Consider the following 18,480-nt stretch of genomic DNA (forward strand, 5'->3'; position numbering starts at 1 on the left):
GTCAGAGGGGGTGATAATGAGATTTATTGTAGGGGTCAGAGGAGGTGATAATGAAGTTTGGTGTGGGGGTCAGAGGGGGTGATAATGAGGTTTAGTATAGGTGTCAGAGGGGGTGATAATGAGGTTACCATGTAGCACCTGCTCATTAAAACCATTTCTTCTGAGGATAACCAATTAGATGTTTGGATGATCTAGGCCAGGCGGTAAATATTTTTCCACCTTCCGTGATTGTGGCCATGAAATGTCCACACAAGGTGAGCCAGTTGGGTTGCACATTGATCTGAATAGATCCCTTCACTGAAGATCATTCATGAACCACTGGGGTCTTCGCGAAACACTGAGGCTTGCAGTGCTCTCTTTGTTTCAGGCCTGTGTCTTCAACTGACTCTTCACAATCATTTCAAAATTTTGCAGTGTGACACTGTATTGGGGAAGTTACCCATAGGCTCTGTGTCATTGGTTCACTTCCATAAACACAAGATCAGTCGGCACAGGGCGAGCACATTTTAAAACAAGTCCAGCTGACCCAATGATGTGGTTAAGCAGTGCATCACTCTCCAATACAACAGTCCCCAAGTACCTCACTTCCCACTATAATAGACTCCAAGACATCACACTCCAATACAGCAATCCCCAACTACATCCCTCTTCAATACAGCACTTGCCAAGTACATCACTCTCCAATACAGCTGACCTCACAGGCTTCACACTCCAATACAACAGACCCCAAGTACATCACTCCCCAATACAACAGACCCCAAGTACATCACTCCCCAATACAACAGTCCCCAAGTACATCACTCCCCAATGCAACAGTTCCCAAGTACATCACTCCCAATACAACAGACCCCAAGTACATCACTCCCCAATACAACAGTCCCCAAGTATGTCACTCTCCAATACAACAGTCCCCAAGTATTTCACTCTCTAATATAACGGACCCCAAAGAAGATCACACTCCACTATAATGGACCCCAAGTACCTCACTCTCCAATACACAGACCCTAAGTACATCACTCTCCAATACACAGACCTCAAGTACCTCACTCTCCAATACACAGACCCTAAGTGCATCACTCTCCAATAGACAGACCCCAAGTGCATCACTCTCCAATACACAGACCTCTGAGGAACAAGTGGTGACAAGGATTCAATCCATATCGAAGCATTAGCATACACACAGGCTGCTGTAATATTAAACAGGTCATTAATTACCTCTGAAACCAGACAAAACACAGAGCAGACATCTGTCACTGTTTGTATTCATTAAACATAATCTTGTGAAAAGATACGCTATCTATTGAACAGAATACGCTAAAGAAATGGGCTGAGAGAAGATAAAAGACTGTTAGATTTTAAAAGCAGCAGCCATCCCTCTTCACCTTGCCAATGTTCTGTATGTGAGCAGCATTATGCAGTCAAGGTTTAACAAGACGCTGGGTTTTGTGTGTAGTAGTGGAAACAAGACACATCAACCTTGCCCATTTGGTTCCAGTAACTTAGACTGGTATCCATAAGAAGGACTGGGGGCAGTAAATCTACCCAAAGAATCTCAGATGTGTGGTGACACTATGGCATTAAGGGGCACATTTGGTTCTGGTTTATTTTTGTGAAGAGATATTAAGACAGAGGTAGTGAGCAGTCTGTTCCAAGCCAATAAACAGTTGGGTATTTTTAAAAAGTTGCCCTGGGTATTTTTAAAAAGTTGCAATAATTGAGTGAGCATGAGTGAGAATGTTCGGGTCTGGAAGCTGCTTCACACCTCTCCCTTCTCCAGCAAAATGCTGGAGTTCTCTCTCTCTGTTTCCCAGAATTTTTTCTTGCTGATCTTTCCTCCTGGACTGAAGGCACGTTGCATGTGATACAATGTATAATACTGACTTTCCCTTTGGCAAAGGGTGTGTTTATGAGAGTCAAGATTAGAGTCAAGATGAGGGCTCATTCCTGATGAAGGGCTCCTGCCAGGAATGTCGATTTTCCTGTTCCTTGGATGCTAACTGACCTGCTGTGCTTTTCCTGCACCACTCTAATCTTGACTCTGATCTCCAGCATCTGCAGTCCTCACTATTGCCCTGTGTTTATGAGATGTTACCATAATGGAACAGTTGGTTATTTTGCTTAGTTTTCCAAGAATTAAAGTTAGACTAATTCTTCTTCCTGTGTTTATATTTTAACTGTAGAGTAAGACAAAAGTCTGTTTTGCTTACTGTGCCAATCAAACTACATCTGGAACACAGCACCTTACACTTGCTTTTAAATAAGGTGAAAGTTAGGGTCAAGGTTATCTCCTTGATATAGATTTGAAGGGGGTTTGAGCTGGTCCATTACAGACAGTTCTGGGGGGTATAACCACAAAGGATATCACACTGACTGAGCTGGTATCCAAACAGAGATTGTTTTGTCCAAACAATTCATAGCAGCAAGAACCTTGATTCCATGTCCCTTTATCCATCACTCTCTTCTTCAGGGATCTCTCTAACCATTTCAAACAAGCTTCTTCCCTCTCCTGCTTCCATGTCTCTCCATGCAGGGCCTTGACCTCCTATCTACCTGGTGACAATAGTTTGACCATCTTCCACCCTTTGACCATGTTAGTTTGGTTCATGAATGACAGGGAGACAGTGAGGTCTGTAGATGCTGGAGATCAGAGTTGAGAGTGCATTGCTGGAAAAGCATAGCAGGTCAGGCAGCATCCAAGGAGCAGGAAAATCGACGTTTTGGGCCAGAGCCCTGATGATGCTTTTCCAGCAACACACTCTCAACTCATGAATGATAGGGCAGACTGCTGGGCTGAATAGCCTTCTTCCACACCTACATTTTACAGCTAGAGTATTTCAGTGACTAACTCTGCTTTTTAAGAATAAACAATAATCCAACAACTTTATGGTGACTCATATAGATATCAGCTTATGCATTTTCGCTTTTCAAAGAGAAGCCCGATTTCAAATTTTCCAAATGGGATTTGAACTTGGGTCACTGGATTATTGATCAATTAACACCACCGTTCTCTGGGACATCCTTTAACGGAATTAATTTTCGTTCCATGATTTCTCATTGAAATACTGAACCAAGGATCGATGTACCAGCTGTAAACTATTATTAGTAGATAGTAGGTTCAAATCACCCAGTCTGTCCATTACTCCAATTTTAACAGCAATGATTGATTGAAACTATAATAATGTGTGCAGAGATTGTGTTTTATCTGAAAACTTTGCTTTTTTCGAGTAATGAACATAAAACATAGGAATGTGCAGCAAACTTACATTAATTACACCTTTCAACAGGGATTTTAAAATGAAATGGCTTAGAGTCAATATTAAAATAGCAGACAGAAACAGAATACCAGGCAAGTGCATTCCGAGTTAATGTATGAATATGGTGAGTGACGTTTGAACGCCTTCCAGTTTGATATGATTACAGGGCTCTTGCTGTGTCAGTCCTGCTGGTGTGAGTGCACTGCTCTCCTTTAATGAGCATCATTCAAACCAGAGGCCTGAGTTTAATGAGGGTCTCGATTCTGCAAGCACTGGTGAACTGTAATCACTGAAACGGGGTCTGAGCTGGCAATTACAAATAAGAGAGTTCCTTCAGCTATCTACAGCTTTCACATCGGAGATTGGTTAGGCTCGTGATCCATGGCAAATACAAATTTGAGGACCCCACCTTCTTCAGTCGATTACTTTCTTCAGTTCTCTGAATGTTTGGTCTGACTGTGATCTCCACATGGATCACACCGCACACTGGTCATTCAAAGAAACTGATCCCTAAGGAGTCAGAGTTGGGGCATCTTACTTTCATGTATTTTATATTATACTTTGGAATTGTTTTCTGTTAATCACATGAGTAACCAGGAGTCTTACCATGCATCACTGGGAGATATTGGAAGAGTTTACATTCTGAATACACCTCCTTTGGCATCAGGTTCTGGTGTAGAATCGGCTCTGAGGCAAGAACGCTACCCACTGGGCCACAGACCACCTCTGAGAGTTCATAACCATCGCTGTTTCAGGGATACTTTTCCCCAGTTCCTGTTCTACCCCTTTGGATTATCTGCATTTTTTCCAGCAGCATTTCCTCCCATCTCACAACTAAACCTTTGTTAAGAATACTTCCAACTCCCTTCGTTATCAAAAGCATCTCAATGAGTAGCATTAACTAGCCGCCGAGTCAGAAGACCATGCACACAATCCTCAATCCTGAGCTTTGAAGACTTTGCCTCGGCTGCCACTGCAGGACCTCTGCAACGTCAGAGGCACTGTCTTCTGACTGAGCTGTTGAATGGAGACCTTGTTTCTTATGGATGGTGAAAGACCCCAAAGCAGGATTGAAAGAAGAGCAGGGGAAATCCCTCTCAATGACCTGACCAAAATCTTGTCCCTTCGACCAACACCATCCAGACAGATCATGATGTTGCTATTTGAGAGGGTTTGCTGTGTACCAGCTGGCTGCTGTGTCTTCCACAAAACAGAGGCTGCATTTTGAAAAGGATTGGAACACGTTAAATACAAGTCTTTTGCGTTCTTTTGTTAAATAGCAGTCATGTAGTCTCAACATTCAGGGTTGTTCTATGCACCAAGCATCTTCTGCTAACGCAGTTCATGAGCACATAGGCTACAGAAACATTAACATATTCCCATTCAGCAGCCATTGGTGGCCTCAGTGGTTAGCACTGCTGCATCACAGGGCCAGAATCCTGGCTTCAATCCCACCCTGGGGCAAATGTCTGCATGGAGTTTGAATATTCTCCACATGGGTAGTAGGTTTCTTCCCACAGTCCGAACATGTGAAGGTTAGGTGGGTTGGCCAGGTTAAATTATCCATTGTGTCCAGGGATATGCAGGCTAAATGGATTAGAACGTAGAACAGTACAGGCCTTTCACTCCTCAATGTTGTTCCAGCCTTTTATCCTACTCTAAGATCAAACGAATCTATATACCCTTCATTGTACTACCATCCATATGACTATCCAAGAGTCGCTTAAATGCCCCTAATGTACCTGACTCTACCACCATTGCTGGCAGTGCATTCCGCACACCCACCACTCTCTGAATAAAGAACCTACCTCTGACATCTCCCCCAGATCTTCCTCCAATTGCCTTAAAATTATGTCCCCTCATGACAGCCATTTCCATCATGGGAAAAAGTCTCTGGATATCCAATCTATCTATGCCTCTCATCATCTTTGATTCCTGATGAAGGGCTTTTGCCCGAAACTTCGATTTCGAAGCTCCTTGGATGCTGCCTGAACTGCTGTGCTCTTCCAGCACCACTAATCCAGAATCTTGTACACCTCTATCAAGTCACCTCTCATCATTCTTTGCTCCAATGAGAAAAGCCCTAGCTCCCTCAACCTTTCTTCATAAGACATACCCTCCAGTCCAGACAGCATCCTGGTAAATCTCCTCTGCACCATTTCTAAAACTTCCATATCCTTCCTATAATGAGGCAACAAGAACTGAACACAATATTCCAAGTGTGCTCTAACCAGAGTTTTATAGAGCTGCAGCATAACCTCACGGCTCTTAAATTTAATCCCCTGCTAATGAAAGCCAACACACCATTTGCTTTCTTAACAACCCTATCATCCTTAGTGGCAACTTTGAGGGATCTATGGACATGGATCCCAAGACCCCCAGTTCCTCCAAACCGCCAAAAATCCTGCCTTTAACCCTGCAGTCTGCATTCAAATTCAACTGTTCACAGTGAATTACTTCACACTTTTCCAGGTTGAACACCATCTGCCACTTCCCAGCCCAGCTCTGCATACTGTCAATGTCCTGTAACAACCTACAACAGCCATCCACACTATCCAAAACTCCACCAACCTTCATGTCATTGGCAAACTTACTTATCCAAGTCATTTATAAAAATCACAATGAGGAGAGGCCCCTGAACAGATCCCTGCAGAACACCACTGGTCACTGAGCTCCAGGCTGAATACTTTCCATCTATCACCACCCTCTGTTTTTTATGGCTCAGTCAATTCTGTATCCAGACAGCTAGATTTCCCTGTATCCCATGCCTCCTTACTTTCTGAATGAGCCTACCATGGGGATCCTTATCAAATGCATTGCTAAAATCCATATACACCACATTCACCCTTCTACCTTCATCAATGTGTTTTGTCACGTCCTCAAAGAATTTAATAAGGTTTGTGAGGCAGGACCTGCCCCTCACAAAGCCATGCTGACTACCTCTAATCAAACTATGGTTTTTTTAAAGTAAGCATAAACCCTGTCTCTCAGAATCCTCTCCAATACTTTGCCAACCACTGACACAAGACTGTCTGGTCTGTAATTCCCAGGATTATCTATATTCCCTTTCTTGAACAAGGGAATAAAATTTGCCACCCTACAATCATCTGACACTATTCCAGTGGACAGTGAGGATGCAAAGTTTATCACCAAAAGTGCAGCAATCTCTTCTCTCACTTCCTGTAGTAACCTTGGGTATATCCTGTTTGGCCCAGGGGATTTATCTATCCTTATGTTTTTCAAAATTTTCAGCACATCCTCCTTTCTAAAGTCAATGTGTTCGAGCATATCAGTCTGTTTCACATTGTCCTCAGAAACATCAAGGTCCCTCTCAGTAGTGAATATTGAAGCAAAGTATTCATTAAGGACCTCCCCTACTTCCTCTGACTCCAGGTGGAAGTTCCCTCCACTATCCCTGATTGGCTCCATCCTAACTCTGGCCATCCTTTATTCCTCACATAAATGTAGAGTGCCTTAGGGTTTTCCTTAATCCTACCCACCAACATGTTTTCATGCCCCCTATGAGCGCTCCTCAACCTATTCTTCAGTTCCTTCCTGATTACCTTGCAACCCTCGAGAGCCCTGTCTGATCCTTGCCTCTTGAACCTTAAGTAAGCTTCCTTCTTCCTCTTGACTAGATATTCTACATCCCTTGCCACCCAAGGTTCCTTCACCCTACCATCCCTTCCTTGCCTCAGTGGGACAAACCTGTCCAGCACTATCAGCAGGTGCTTCTTGAACAATCTCCAAATTTCTATTGTGCATTTCCCTGAGAACATCTGTTCCCAATTTAGGCGTCCCATTTCCTGCCTAATAGCACTGTAATTCCCCTTCCCCCAATTAAATACTTTTCCACACCATCTGCTCCTATCCCTCTCCTTGAGTATAGTACAGGCCATGGAGTTGTGGTCACTATCACCGACATGCTCTCCCACCGAGAGATCTGACACCTGGCATGGTTTGTTGCCATGCACCAAATCTAATATGGCTTCCCCTCTGGTCATTGGGAAATGTGGGGTGATAGGATCGGGTACTAGGCTGGGTCTGGGAGGGATGTTCTCTGAAGGGTCAGTGCAGACTTGATGGAACAAATGGCCTCCATCTGGTCTGTAGAGATTCTGTGATGATGAACGACAAGCAGAAATAAGGATGGTTGTCACTGAGTGTTTATCATTTCGTTTATATTCCCAAAACAAATTCATCAAATATAACTTCACAACTTAAATATCCTTTGCAAACCTTGCACAAAATGACTAATATGAAGTTACCTGCTCGTCCCTGAGCTGGTTTTATTGTCTTCATATTGTTCCACTTCACTGATGTTCACATTTCTTCACTGAGACGGGCGATAGAGTTGTTTATTCATTGGTTATCTATTTTGTATATATCCAACTTACCACAGAGGAATGCAGAGAGATGATTTTAAGTTTACAAAAGGTTTATTAAGAGTGCTCTGAAGTACGTCAGCTTTCGCAGGATTTTCATATCTCTGCTTTCTGTTTCTTTTTGGAAGCTTCTGTTTACATTAGGCCTCAGAGACTTTAAAATCAAATCAAGCATAGCAAATATAGGTCAGTCACCAGACTAATGTAATCAAATGGATTAATAAATGTGTTGGAGAGAGTGCAGGAGCGATTTACAAGAATGGTTTCAGGAAAGAGGAACTTCAGTGATGAGGATAGATTGAAGACGTTGGGACTGTTCTCCGTGGAGAGGAAAAGGATGAGAGGAGAATTGATCGAGGTTATCAAAACCATGTGCAGGCTGGATAGATTAGATGGGGAGAAGCTGTTCACATTCATAAAAGAAACAGGAACAGGATGTTGCCGGGAATGGAGGTTCTGAGTTGTGGGGAGAGGCTGGATCGGCTGGGGCCTTTTGCACTGGAGCACAGGAGGTTGAGGGGTGACCTTGTAGAGGTTTATAAAATCATGACGGATATAGGTAAGGTGAATGGCAGGTGCTTTTTCCCTAGGGTGGGGGATTTCAAGACGAGTGGACGTATTTTTAAGGCGAGAGGAGAAAGATCTGAAAAGGACATGAGGGGCAACTTTTTTACACAGAATGTGGAATGAACTGCCAGAGAAATTGATGGATGTGAGTACAGTTACAACGTTTAAAACACATTTAGGTAAGTACATGAATAAGAAATGTTTGGAGGGATATAAGCCAGGTGCAGGAGTGTGGGACTAGTTTGGTTCGGGATTATGGTCGGCATGGACTTATTGGACCGAAGGGTCTTTTTCCGTGCTGTTTGGCTCTATGACTCCATAAGAATGAGAGGGCATAGATGTGCATAAAAGCAAAGGTGCTGTGTGAGAGTTTCCCACACGGTGTCATTAAGGTCCAGGATGCACTGCCTGAAAATGTGGTGGAGGCAGGTTCAACTGAGGCATTGGATGATGATTGGGATTGAAATGGTGTGTGAGGCTATAGAGAAAAAGCAGGAGATTGGTTATCGGTAAAAAATGATCATCTGAAGAGCTGGACACCCAGGTCTCATTGCACCTCCCCCTTTCCCTACCTATCGTCATTCGGATAATAGTCTGCTTTCCTGTTTTTGCTTCTAAAGTGAATACCCTCACATTTATCCAGATTATACTTCATCTGCCCTGTACTTGCCCATTCCCTGTTTGTTTCCTGCCCATTCCCTGTTTCATTCTTCCCCCAGTCCCACTACCCCCGCTACACCCTTTCACGTTATTCCTGTAAATCGACTTTTACACCGACAGCATTGCTGTTAATGACCAACTGAGTGTGCAACAAAGACTTATTTGAAAATATGATTGGCCCCTTAAACAGTTTGTCTACAGTTAAAGCCAGGAAAGTAGGCATCGAAATATCAATAAAGCCATTTTAACTGCTTGACATCAATGCAGGAATAAAAAGTTGAGGTTAGTGAGAAACAGGCTCCCAGAATCACAACCGGCACATTTCATACTATTCAAATAAGTCCTGGTCCACCTCCATCCCAGTTCTGGGTAACCCCATCATGCCCTGCAACACTCCAAGAAATTCATGATCCATCAGATCCTGCCTCTTGCGTATCTCCAGTCGCTTTCAATCCATGGTTAGTTTTTAGCTGCCAAGGTTTGAAGATGTGAAACTGCCTTTGCTAATTTCTCGGTTTGTTCCCCTCTCCTTCAAACCTTTAAGAAGTCTATGCCCACTGCCCTGATGGCAAAATGTTTCTTCTGCTTGCCTCCTTGCTCTTCTGTGCAATGCCTTGTCATGTTTTATAACCTTATGTATTTATTGCAAATTGTTGCTAAAGGTGTAGGATAATAAAATCTAATTCTAATTTGTATTAGTTTACATTTTTGCATGCGTTCAAAATTCCTCGGCCTGCCCTTAACCCAACTTAATCAAATTCACCCTCTTTGGGCTGTTGGCATTTTCCCAGTCAGCCAAAGTGTTTCTCAAGAAGATAAATGGCTCTTGTGCAAGCAGCAGACTGGGAGCCTTTGTTAAACTCTTTTGAAACAGTGACATTGAAAAAAATTGTCAAGAGCGTGGAGCCCACTGTATTGACACTGGCTTCCTTGGTACCACTACCTCAGCTCTGGTCGCATCTCCTCTCTCCCAAAGCATACAATCTGTACAAATCAATTCACAGAATTGTTCCAATACAGAAGAAGGCCAATCAGCCCATCGTGCCTGAGCCAGCTCTTCAATGAGATCTGGGTGTCCCTGTACATTAGTCTCTGAAAGTGAACAACACAGTTGTGGCAGGTGGTGAAGAAGGCAAATGGTTTGTTGGTCTTCATAGTGAAAGGATTCAGGTACAGGAGCATGGATGTCTTACTGCAATTGCACAGGACCTTGGTGAGACCACATTTGGAATATTGTGCACACAGTTTTGGTCTCCTTATCAGAGGAAGCTTGTTCTGGCTACAGAGGGAGTGCTATGTTCCCAATGACTGGAGAGCCCAGAACCAGGAGTCTCAAGCCAGGTCTCTGTGATGTTTAGAGACAGCATCCGTGGAGAGAGGGAAACCCAGTTCACATTTCATGTCTGGCTAAACATTCATCAAAACATTCATCATAAACATTCATTTAGTCAGATGTATGGGATGGTACAAGGACCAGAGGAATTCTGGGATAGGGCGGAAGGCAATAGAGTGAGTCCCTCAAGATCATAGAGAGTGGAGAAAGAGCGAGGCAAGAATCCCTCCTTCCTTCTATCCCTTCATGGAACTTCCTCTTTGTTGTTAACACACACTCCACTTGCTCAAAACCCACCTCACAAATTATTTTCCCAGTTCTGATGAAAGATCACAGCCATTGAGTCACAGAGTCAGATAACACGGAAACAGACCCTTCAGTCCACGCAATCCATGCCGACCATAATCCCGAACTAAACTGGTCCCACCTGCCTGCGCTTGGCCCACATCCCTCCAAACATTTCTTATTCATGTCCTTATCTAAATGTCTTTTAAACGTCGTAACTGAACCTGCATCCACCACTTCCTCGGGCAGTTCATTCAACACAGGAATCTCTCTCCATGTAAAAAATCTCATGTCTTTTTTTAAAATCTGTCTCCTCCAACTTTAAAAATGCACCCCATTGTCTTAAAATTCCCCATCCTGGGAAAAGACACCGCCATTCACCTTCGCTGTAACCCTTATGATTTTATAAACCACGAAAGGTTCACCCCTCAAGTTCCTACCCTCCAGTGAGAAAAGTCCCAGCCTAACCAGCCTATTCTTCGAACTCAAACCCTCCATTCCCGGCAACATCCTGGTAAATCTCTTCTGAACCTTCCCAGCTTACCGTAACAGGGCAACCAGAACTGGATGTATTAATATTAACATATTAACTCTGCTTCTCTCTGTTTCTCATGTTGCCTGACCTGCTGAGTATTTCCAACATTTGTTTCCTTTCTTGTTAAGTTTAGATTTCCAGCATCTACAGCACTCTGTTTGCGTGTGATTTATTAGTTGAAATCTCTCGGATTCATTCTCAGCAAATCACCAGTGGTCTTTCTTACACCTCCTGCATCTCTCACTGATAAGTTGCTTGAAGCATAGAAATTAGGAGGGGGAGTAGGCCATTCAGCCCTTCAAGCCTGCTCTACCTCCTGCTCATTGATGCTGCCTGACCTGTTGTGCTTTTCCAGCGCCACACTGTTCAACTCCACCACTCAATATGGAATGGCTGACCATCCAATTCAGTGCGTCATCCTGCTTTCTCCCTATACCCTTTGATCCTGTTAGCTCTAAGGATGACATCTAACTCCTTGAAAACACTCAGTATTTTGGCTTCAGCTGCTTTCTATTGCAAAGAATTCCATAGATTCACCACTCTCTGAGTGAAGACATTTCTCCCAATCTCAGTCCTAATCGGCCTACCTCATATCCTTAGGCTGTGACATGAATAAGAAATGTTTGGAGGGATGTGGGCCAAGCGCAGGCAGGTGGGACTAGTTTAGTTCGGGATTATGGTCGGCATGGATTGCGTGGACTGAAGGGTCTGTTTCCGTGTTATCTGACTCTGTGACTCAATGGCTGTGATCTTTCATCAGAACTGGGAAAATAATTTGTGAGGTGGGTTTTGAGCAAGTGGAGTGTGTGTTAACAACAAAGAGGAAGTTCCATGAAGGGATAGAAGGAAGGAGGGATTCTTGCCTCGCTCTTTCTCCACTCTCTATGATCTTGAGGGACTCACTCTATTGCCTTCCGCCCTATCCCAGAATTCCTCTGGTCCTTGTACCATCCCATACATCTGACTGAATGAATGTCCATGATGAATGTTTTGATGAATGTTTATCCAGACATGAAATGTGAACTGGGTTTCCCTCTCTCCGTGGATGCTGTCTCTAAACATCACAGAGACCTGGCTTGATACAGGGGCTAAACTACTGATGTCAGTGTCATACTTTTAAACAGCTTTTCACCGAATGCCAGTTAATTGTTCACTCAAACATGAAAATGCATACTGTTACCCCAAAAGGCTAACACTACCTTTATGTTCAAATTAATTGGAAATTCGCCACAGCTCTACCTCGTAATTCTGAAGGACATTATGAAGGAACAATGCTGACGTATTGCTAATTAATTCTGGAACCAAATTAGTATTTTATTTGAAATTAAAACAAAGTACTAGAGAAATTGAACAGGTCTGGCAGTGTCTGTGAAGAGAGAGATAGAGCCCAATATGTCTCTTCTTCAGAAGTAGCATTCTTTTTACGATGGCTCAGTTTATAATCTCACGGGAGCCAGCTACTTTTTTTGAATTCATGGCATTTATTAACCATCCCTTATTGCCCAGAGGGCAGTTAAGATTCACCCATGTTATTGTGGGTCAGATAAGGTCTGCAGTTTCCTTCTCTAAAGGACATCAGTGAACCCAGTGAGTTTTTCCAACAATGGTTTCATGATCATTATTGGATCCTTAATTCCAGGTTTTTATTTCAATTTAAATTCCACAATTTGCCATGGTAGGATTCAAACCAGCATTCCCAGAACAAGGGCTGAGTTTCTGGACTAATAGTCTAGTGAATATACCACTAGCCCATCACCTCCCTGATACATGGCTTCATCCTAATTTACTCATGAACAGGTGAATTACTGTAATCCTCTGTCTTTATTTCCATGAATACCATGATGTGTAAACTTTTCATTGTAGCTTTTTAGTTCGAGGATCCCTCTGGAATTTATCAACATGTGATATATTCCCTAAGACTTGATAAACACATCACCTACATAAAAGGTAAATGATGCTTTTAAGAAGTTTTAAAATAAAAATCTTTTGACACTCTGTCATTTTTGCAATGTTTACTGCTGAACTGCTGAATCTCTACAGATTGATGATAATCTACTGTTTTGTTAGTCGGATTCTTCAATATAACCGATCTTTGTATCAGGTGGTTATTGTATCTCCAAACATTCAACTGTGAAATATGAACTGTAGAATGTGAAGTGATTGCTGCTGTTAAGGTCTTAATGACCCTGAAGCTCCCTTGTGATGATGTCACAGAGCTACACCTCACTGGGCATAATTAGCAGAGTGTAGGCGGAGTTCAGATGCAAGAGAGGCAGAAGCTTGACGTCCAGTCATGTGAAGGTTAGAAACACGTGGAGAAATGCATGTAAAGTAGACTGACGAGCATTAAGTCGTTGAGTTTATGGAATAATCTTTCAATAATGAGCCAGTAAGATTAGAAGCTGGTGTATCTCTGAATACCATGTATTGCAGTATTTAGTCTTATAAGTAATAAACAGTGCTGGAAAGTCTGAAGGTAGGTCTAGTTTTTGCCTTCTTAATGAATCTGCCTTGAGCCAAACTCATGGATGTCAGCATAAAACCACACAATAAAAGAACTGCTTTTGAGAATGATTAATTTGCACTTTTCCATCTGCTAGGGAGGACGGAACTAATTCTGAATTCCATTTGGAAAAACATTGACAGGTCACAAAGCTCTCTCACAATGCCCTGAACTGCAAAACAACCTCCCTCCTCTCTCTTTCTCTAGCAAGCGATCATTCTCAGCTCTGCTCACCAGCATAGCAGGCTGAGCTCTACCCTTGTGCACGCGCTATTCCAGGTCCCCTCAGTCCCACACAGTCACACCATCCTCAGCTGAAGACACTGGCCAGTGACCATTCCACAAGCAGTTCTCATGAAAGATGCTTTAAGAGCAACTTCTCAACACTGCTCTCCATACGGAAGTGTCCTCCCGTTCAGCGCCCGTCGACAATTCAGGTGAGATGGAGCGATGTTGGGTGGTCTTAGCCAACCGAGACAAAAATTGAAACATCCACCCAAATCCAAGATAACCCAATCTCGGCATTCGAGAGGGGGTGAAACCTGTTAGAAATAATTCCTAAAAAGCAGACCGATTTTAGCTCATCTTTTTCTTGCACAACTCTGGTTGCGAACATGTTTCCAAGCAATATTACCACACACAACTATCATGCTCTTTGCCCCAGATTTTAATTCAATAAACAGACATTGCAATTCATGGAAAGGAAAACAATTCCACATTTGATAAATGGGCTTTAAATTCAAACAATTCACATTTTTTGACCTGCAAAATGTAACAGCTGTGCATGAATCCTCACTGAAATAGCACATTAACATTGGTACAGGACCAAGTTCCTTTCCTGTATTAACTTGGAGATGACTGGATTGAAGTCTCTTTGTGAATTGTCTTTTGCAGACTGTACCAAGGGCAGAGAAAACAGAACAAAATGTTCTTATACCCTCCCTTGTGTACTGCTGAGGCTTTGCAAATGTTTGTTTCCTCATCCATCAGTTCCTTGGTTAAATCGGCTGAACCATGCCGACAGGCAGTCTCCTCATATCAACCTGTGACAAACGTCAACTTGCACTCGGATGTTGCACAGAAATGACATCCTTTGCATTGATCATGGGTGGAGGAAGTCTTTATCGCTTTACCTTTCCGTTGGTGTTAGCCCCCCTGTGGTTGGGTTCAGTGTTCTGTGCAGCGGTGTGTTATCTGTCAAACCCCTGCCCAATGTGCCAGCTCCTCACTTTCCACAGATTGCCTTGTCACCTGCTTCCCAGCTCACTGTACCGTCTTACAACATGGATCATTTCAAATAAAAACAGCCACTGTCATTTTATCGAAGAGATCAGAGCTGTCACTTACCATGCAATGACTCCATTGTAACTGCAAACAGCAGAACCCTCTTGGCTAGTGTTATTTAGATTGCTGTACAGGGCAGTGCCTCTCTCTCCTACTCCTTTAGCTCTCTCTTCTTGCCCCCCCACCCCACCCCCCATCCCAACACTCTGCACCGATACGGACACAAACTGCATTCTTGCATTAATTTGCTGCTGGCTTTGACTTTGCACTCTTGGAAAAGAAGCGCACTTCAGTCTTGCAAAGCAATTAAATGCCTCTTACCGTTCCTCCCAGGTCACGCAGAGCCACATTCATGGTGAGGAAGGCAGCTCTCTCAGTCCTCGGTCCTGTGGGTTGTTCAGTCAACACTCAAATCTGGAGAACACATGGACGCACTCACTGGGAAACAAGGCATGGTTTGCAGAGATAGTGTTGCAGACACACTGTGCAGTAGCCTGTCCATCTGTGTGTGTGTGTGTGTGTGTGTGTGTGTCCTTGCCAGATAGTAAATCTAAAAACAAGTCTATTCAATCGCCAGTTTGCAGATAGCAGTCCCGAGAGGTTTTATTCCTGTCCCCAGTCAATTTTCAGGAGGAGAGGGCGAATCCACAGGCTTCACTGACATCTGGTGCTGCAAGGTGGTACTGTACCCTCATCTCCTCGCGACTGGTCCCCTGTCAAACATCTACAGCTTCTGGTACAGAGCTTGCCAATTTGTACCTTTAATCATGATTTGGAGGTGCCTATTTTGGACTGGGGTGGACAAAGTTAAAAATCACACAACACCAGGTTATAGTCAACAGGTTTATTTGGAAGCTAGTGCTATTACCCAGTGTTGGACTATAACCCAATGTTGGACTATAACCCAGTGTTGTGTGATTTTTAACTTTAATAAAGTAATGGAGGCTGGAGAGAGATGGTCGAGGGACAAGTACCTTCAAAGAAATGTTGTCAACTCCATAACAATCCATATTGCACAGTATTGATCCTTTATCCCAAACCCAATCCCCATCCACAGGTTTCTCCGTGAAGCAGAGAGGGATTAAAAATTCAGTGGGAGAAGTTAACCCCTTACTTACCTGTATATGATTTCTGATGCATTTTATTTTCTGTTTAAAATTGTAGTCATAGAGTCATCCAGCACAGAAACAGACCCTTTGGTCCAATCACACCAAGCTGAACATCATCCCAAACTGAACTCTTGCCACCTGCCTGCTCCTGGCCCATATCCCTCCGAACCTTTCCTATCCATGTCCTTATCCAAATGCCTTTTAGGTGTTGTAACTGTCCCTATATCCATTACTTCCTCAGGAACTTCATTCCACCCACAAACCACCCTCTGACTAAAAACACTGCTTCTTCTGTCTTTTTAAAATTTCTCTCCTCTCACCTTAAAAATGTGACCCCTAGTCTTGAAATCCTCCATTCTAGGGAAAAGACAATTGCCATTAACTCTATCTATACCCCTCATTATGTTATAAACTTCCATAAGGTCACTTCTCAGCCTCTCAGCCTCTTAGGTTTTGAAGCAAAGCTATTAACATTATTTCCATAGCAACATAGCTTCCTTCTGAATTTGTCAAGACGGATTCAGGCTTTGAGTTAAGCTATCTGTTTTGCTATTGATTCAGCTAAATAGAACAAGCAAATGGAATGTGGATGAGATTTTAAGGATTGATTCATGTGGATTCTAGTGCATTAGAATCTGCTATAGTCTACTCTGAGTGTGAACTGGGATTGACCTGCAGAAATAATCCACTTGTCTCTGACTCACATGACTATTCTCTCCCCCTACCCTTGTATCATCTGTGTCCAGTTATTGACCTAAATAAAAACTGAGAGAACTGTAGATGCTGTAAATCAGAAACAAAAATAGAAATTGCTGGAAAAGCTCAGCAGGTCTGGCAGCATCTGTGGAGAGAAATTAGAGTTAGGGTTTCAGGTTGAATGACCCTTCCTCAGAACTGAGAAAGGGCCACTCGACCCACGACGATAACTCTGATTTCTCTCCAGTTATATTCTGTTCCTTCCCTTTCAGCCTCCACTCAAGGAGCTACTTAGAAGCACTAACACCTCATGTTCCCATGGGAATGGGATCAGGAGCATTATTGACAGGATCACCAAGTTCCCAATTCATAAACTGGATGAGGAATCTCACACAGAGATGGTCAGATTGATAGATTAAAGAGACACCCGCTCACACATTCAACAACTGGAGGCCTAGAGATGAGTTGGGAAAATGAGCAGGGCACAGGTTGATGGAATTGAAAATGCTCAATGCATCTTGGGAGAAGCCTGTGACTTTGGTGATGGTCGCTAAAGTTCTCCACCATGGGGGACGTTCAATGCAAGCTGGAGGATCAGCCCCTCACCTTTTCATTCAGCACTTTACAAAATTCCAGACTCAACATTAAGGCCAAGAATTCCAACCCACGAATGTTGTCCTTTTTGTTCTGTACCTGTGATTTTTAAAATTTCAGTCAGAACTGTTCACTAACATGCTAGTCACACTCACACTGGCCCAATTAATCGATTCTTTCCTTTAACCAGAACCACTCCTCTTGCCTATTCTTTCATGATATTTTCTGCCCGTCAACTTATCCATCACCTTCCTTTATATTCCAACTCCCTTCCTCTTTTCAATAGCATCAAACCAATCATATTTCCACCTTCCTTCGTTCTGAGGAAGGGTCCCATTGCTGAGAAATTCTATCTCTCTCTCCAGAGATGCTGCCAGACTTGCTGCATTTCTCCAACTCCCTCCGCAACAGCATTGGGGGGGTCTACCTGCAGTGATTTAAGAAGGCAGCTCACCACCACTTTCTCAAGGGGTAGTTAAAGATGGGCAATAAATACTGACCAGGGCAACGATGCCCACATGCCTAAAATGAATTAAAACTAAAGCAGCTCTCTTTCTTTGTTCATCTCACATCACTCCTGGGTCTGGTTAAGACTTGAGATTGATTGTGATGATTTTTCAATCACCCCAGTGCGGTTGTTAAAACCAAAGAAACGGAGAAACCAAACTGGATGGATTGTGGTCTTGTAGTTATTAGCCTAGTGTTTGGAACAATTTCAGCCAGGTGACCGTCATAGAATATGAGTTCCCTGATTGGGGCTGTTAACCTGATCCAATCTGGAACCCTGGGGGACAGACAGGGTTCAGTGTTGGGGCCGCAACTGTTCACGTTATATATTAATGATCTGGATGAAGGGACTGAGGGCATTCTAGCGAAGTTTGCCGATGAAACAAAGTTAGGTGGACAGGCAGGTAGTACTGAGGAGGTGGGGAGGCCGCAGAAGGATCGAGACAGTTTGGGAGAGTGGTCCAGGAAATGGCTGATGGAATTCAATGTGAGATAAAATGCGAGGTCTTGCACATTGGAAAAAAGAATACAAGCATGGACTACTTTCTAAACGGTGAGAAAATTCATAAAGCCAAAGTACAAAGGGATCTGGGAGTGCTAGTCGAGGATTCTCTAAAGGTAAACATGCAGGTTAAATCCGTGATTAAGAAAGCGAATGCGATGTTGTCATTTATCTCATGAGGGTTGGAATGTAAAAACAGCGATTTGCTACTGAGACTTTAAAAAGTTCTAGTTAGGCCGCATTTGGAGTACTGTGTCCAGTTTTGG

At 43.2% G+C, this 18,480-nt stretch overlaps 1 protein-coding gene across 1 annotated transcript in view; it reads right to left on the bottom strand.

Annotated features, from left to right (window-relative positions):
• Positions 1-15,332, bottom strand: part of LOC122540197 (endothelin-converting enzyme 1-like) — a 310,307-nt gene extending 294,975 nt beyond the window's left edge. Inside the window, exon 1 of the mRNA XM_043675566.1 lies at positions 15,128-15,332. Within this exon, the coding sequence (XP_043531501.1) occupies positions 15,128-15,160 (33 nt within the window). The 5' untranslated portion in view covers positions 15,161-15,332. The remainder of the gene's footprint in view (positions 1-15,127) is intronic.
• Positions 15,333-18,480: the final 3,148 nt, after the last annotated feature.

This window comes from Chiloscyllium plagiosum, chromosome 34 (assembly GCF_004010195.1).
Source record: "Chiloscyllium plagiosum isolate BGI_BamShark_2017 chromosome 34, ASM401019v2, whole genome shotgun sequence".
NCBI classification, from domain to species: domain Eukaryota; kingdom Metazoa; phylum Chordata; class Chondrichthyes; order Orectolobiformes; family Hemiscylliidae; genus Chiloscyllium; species Chiloscyllium plagiosum.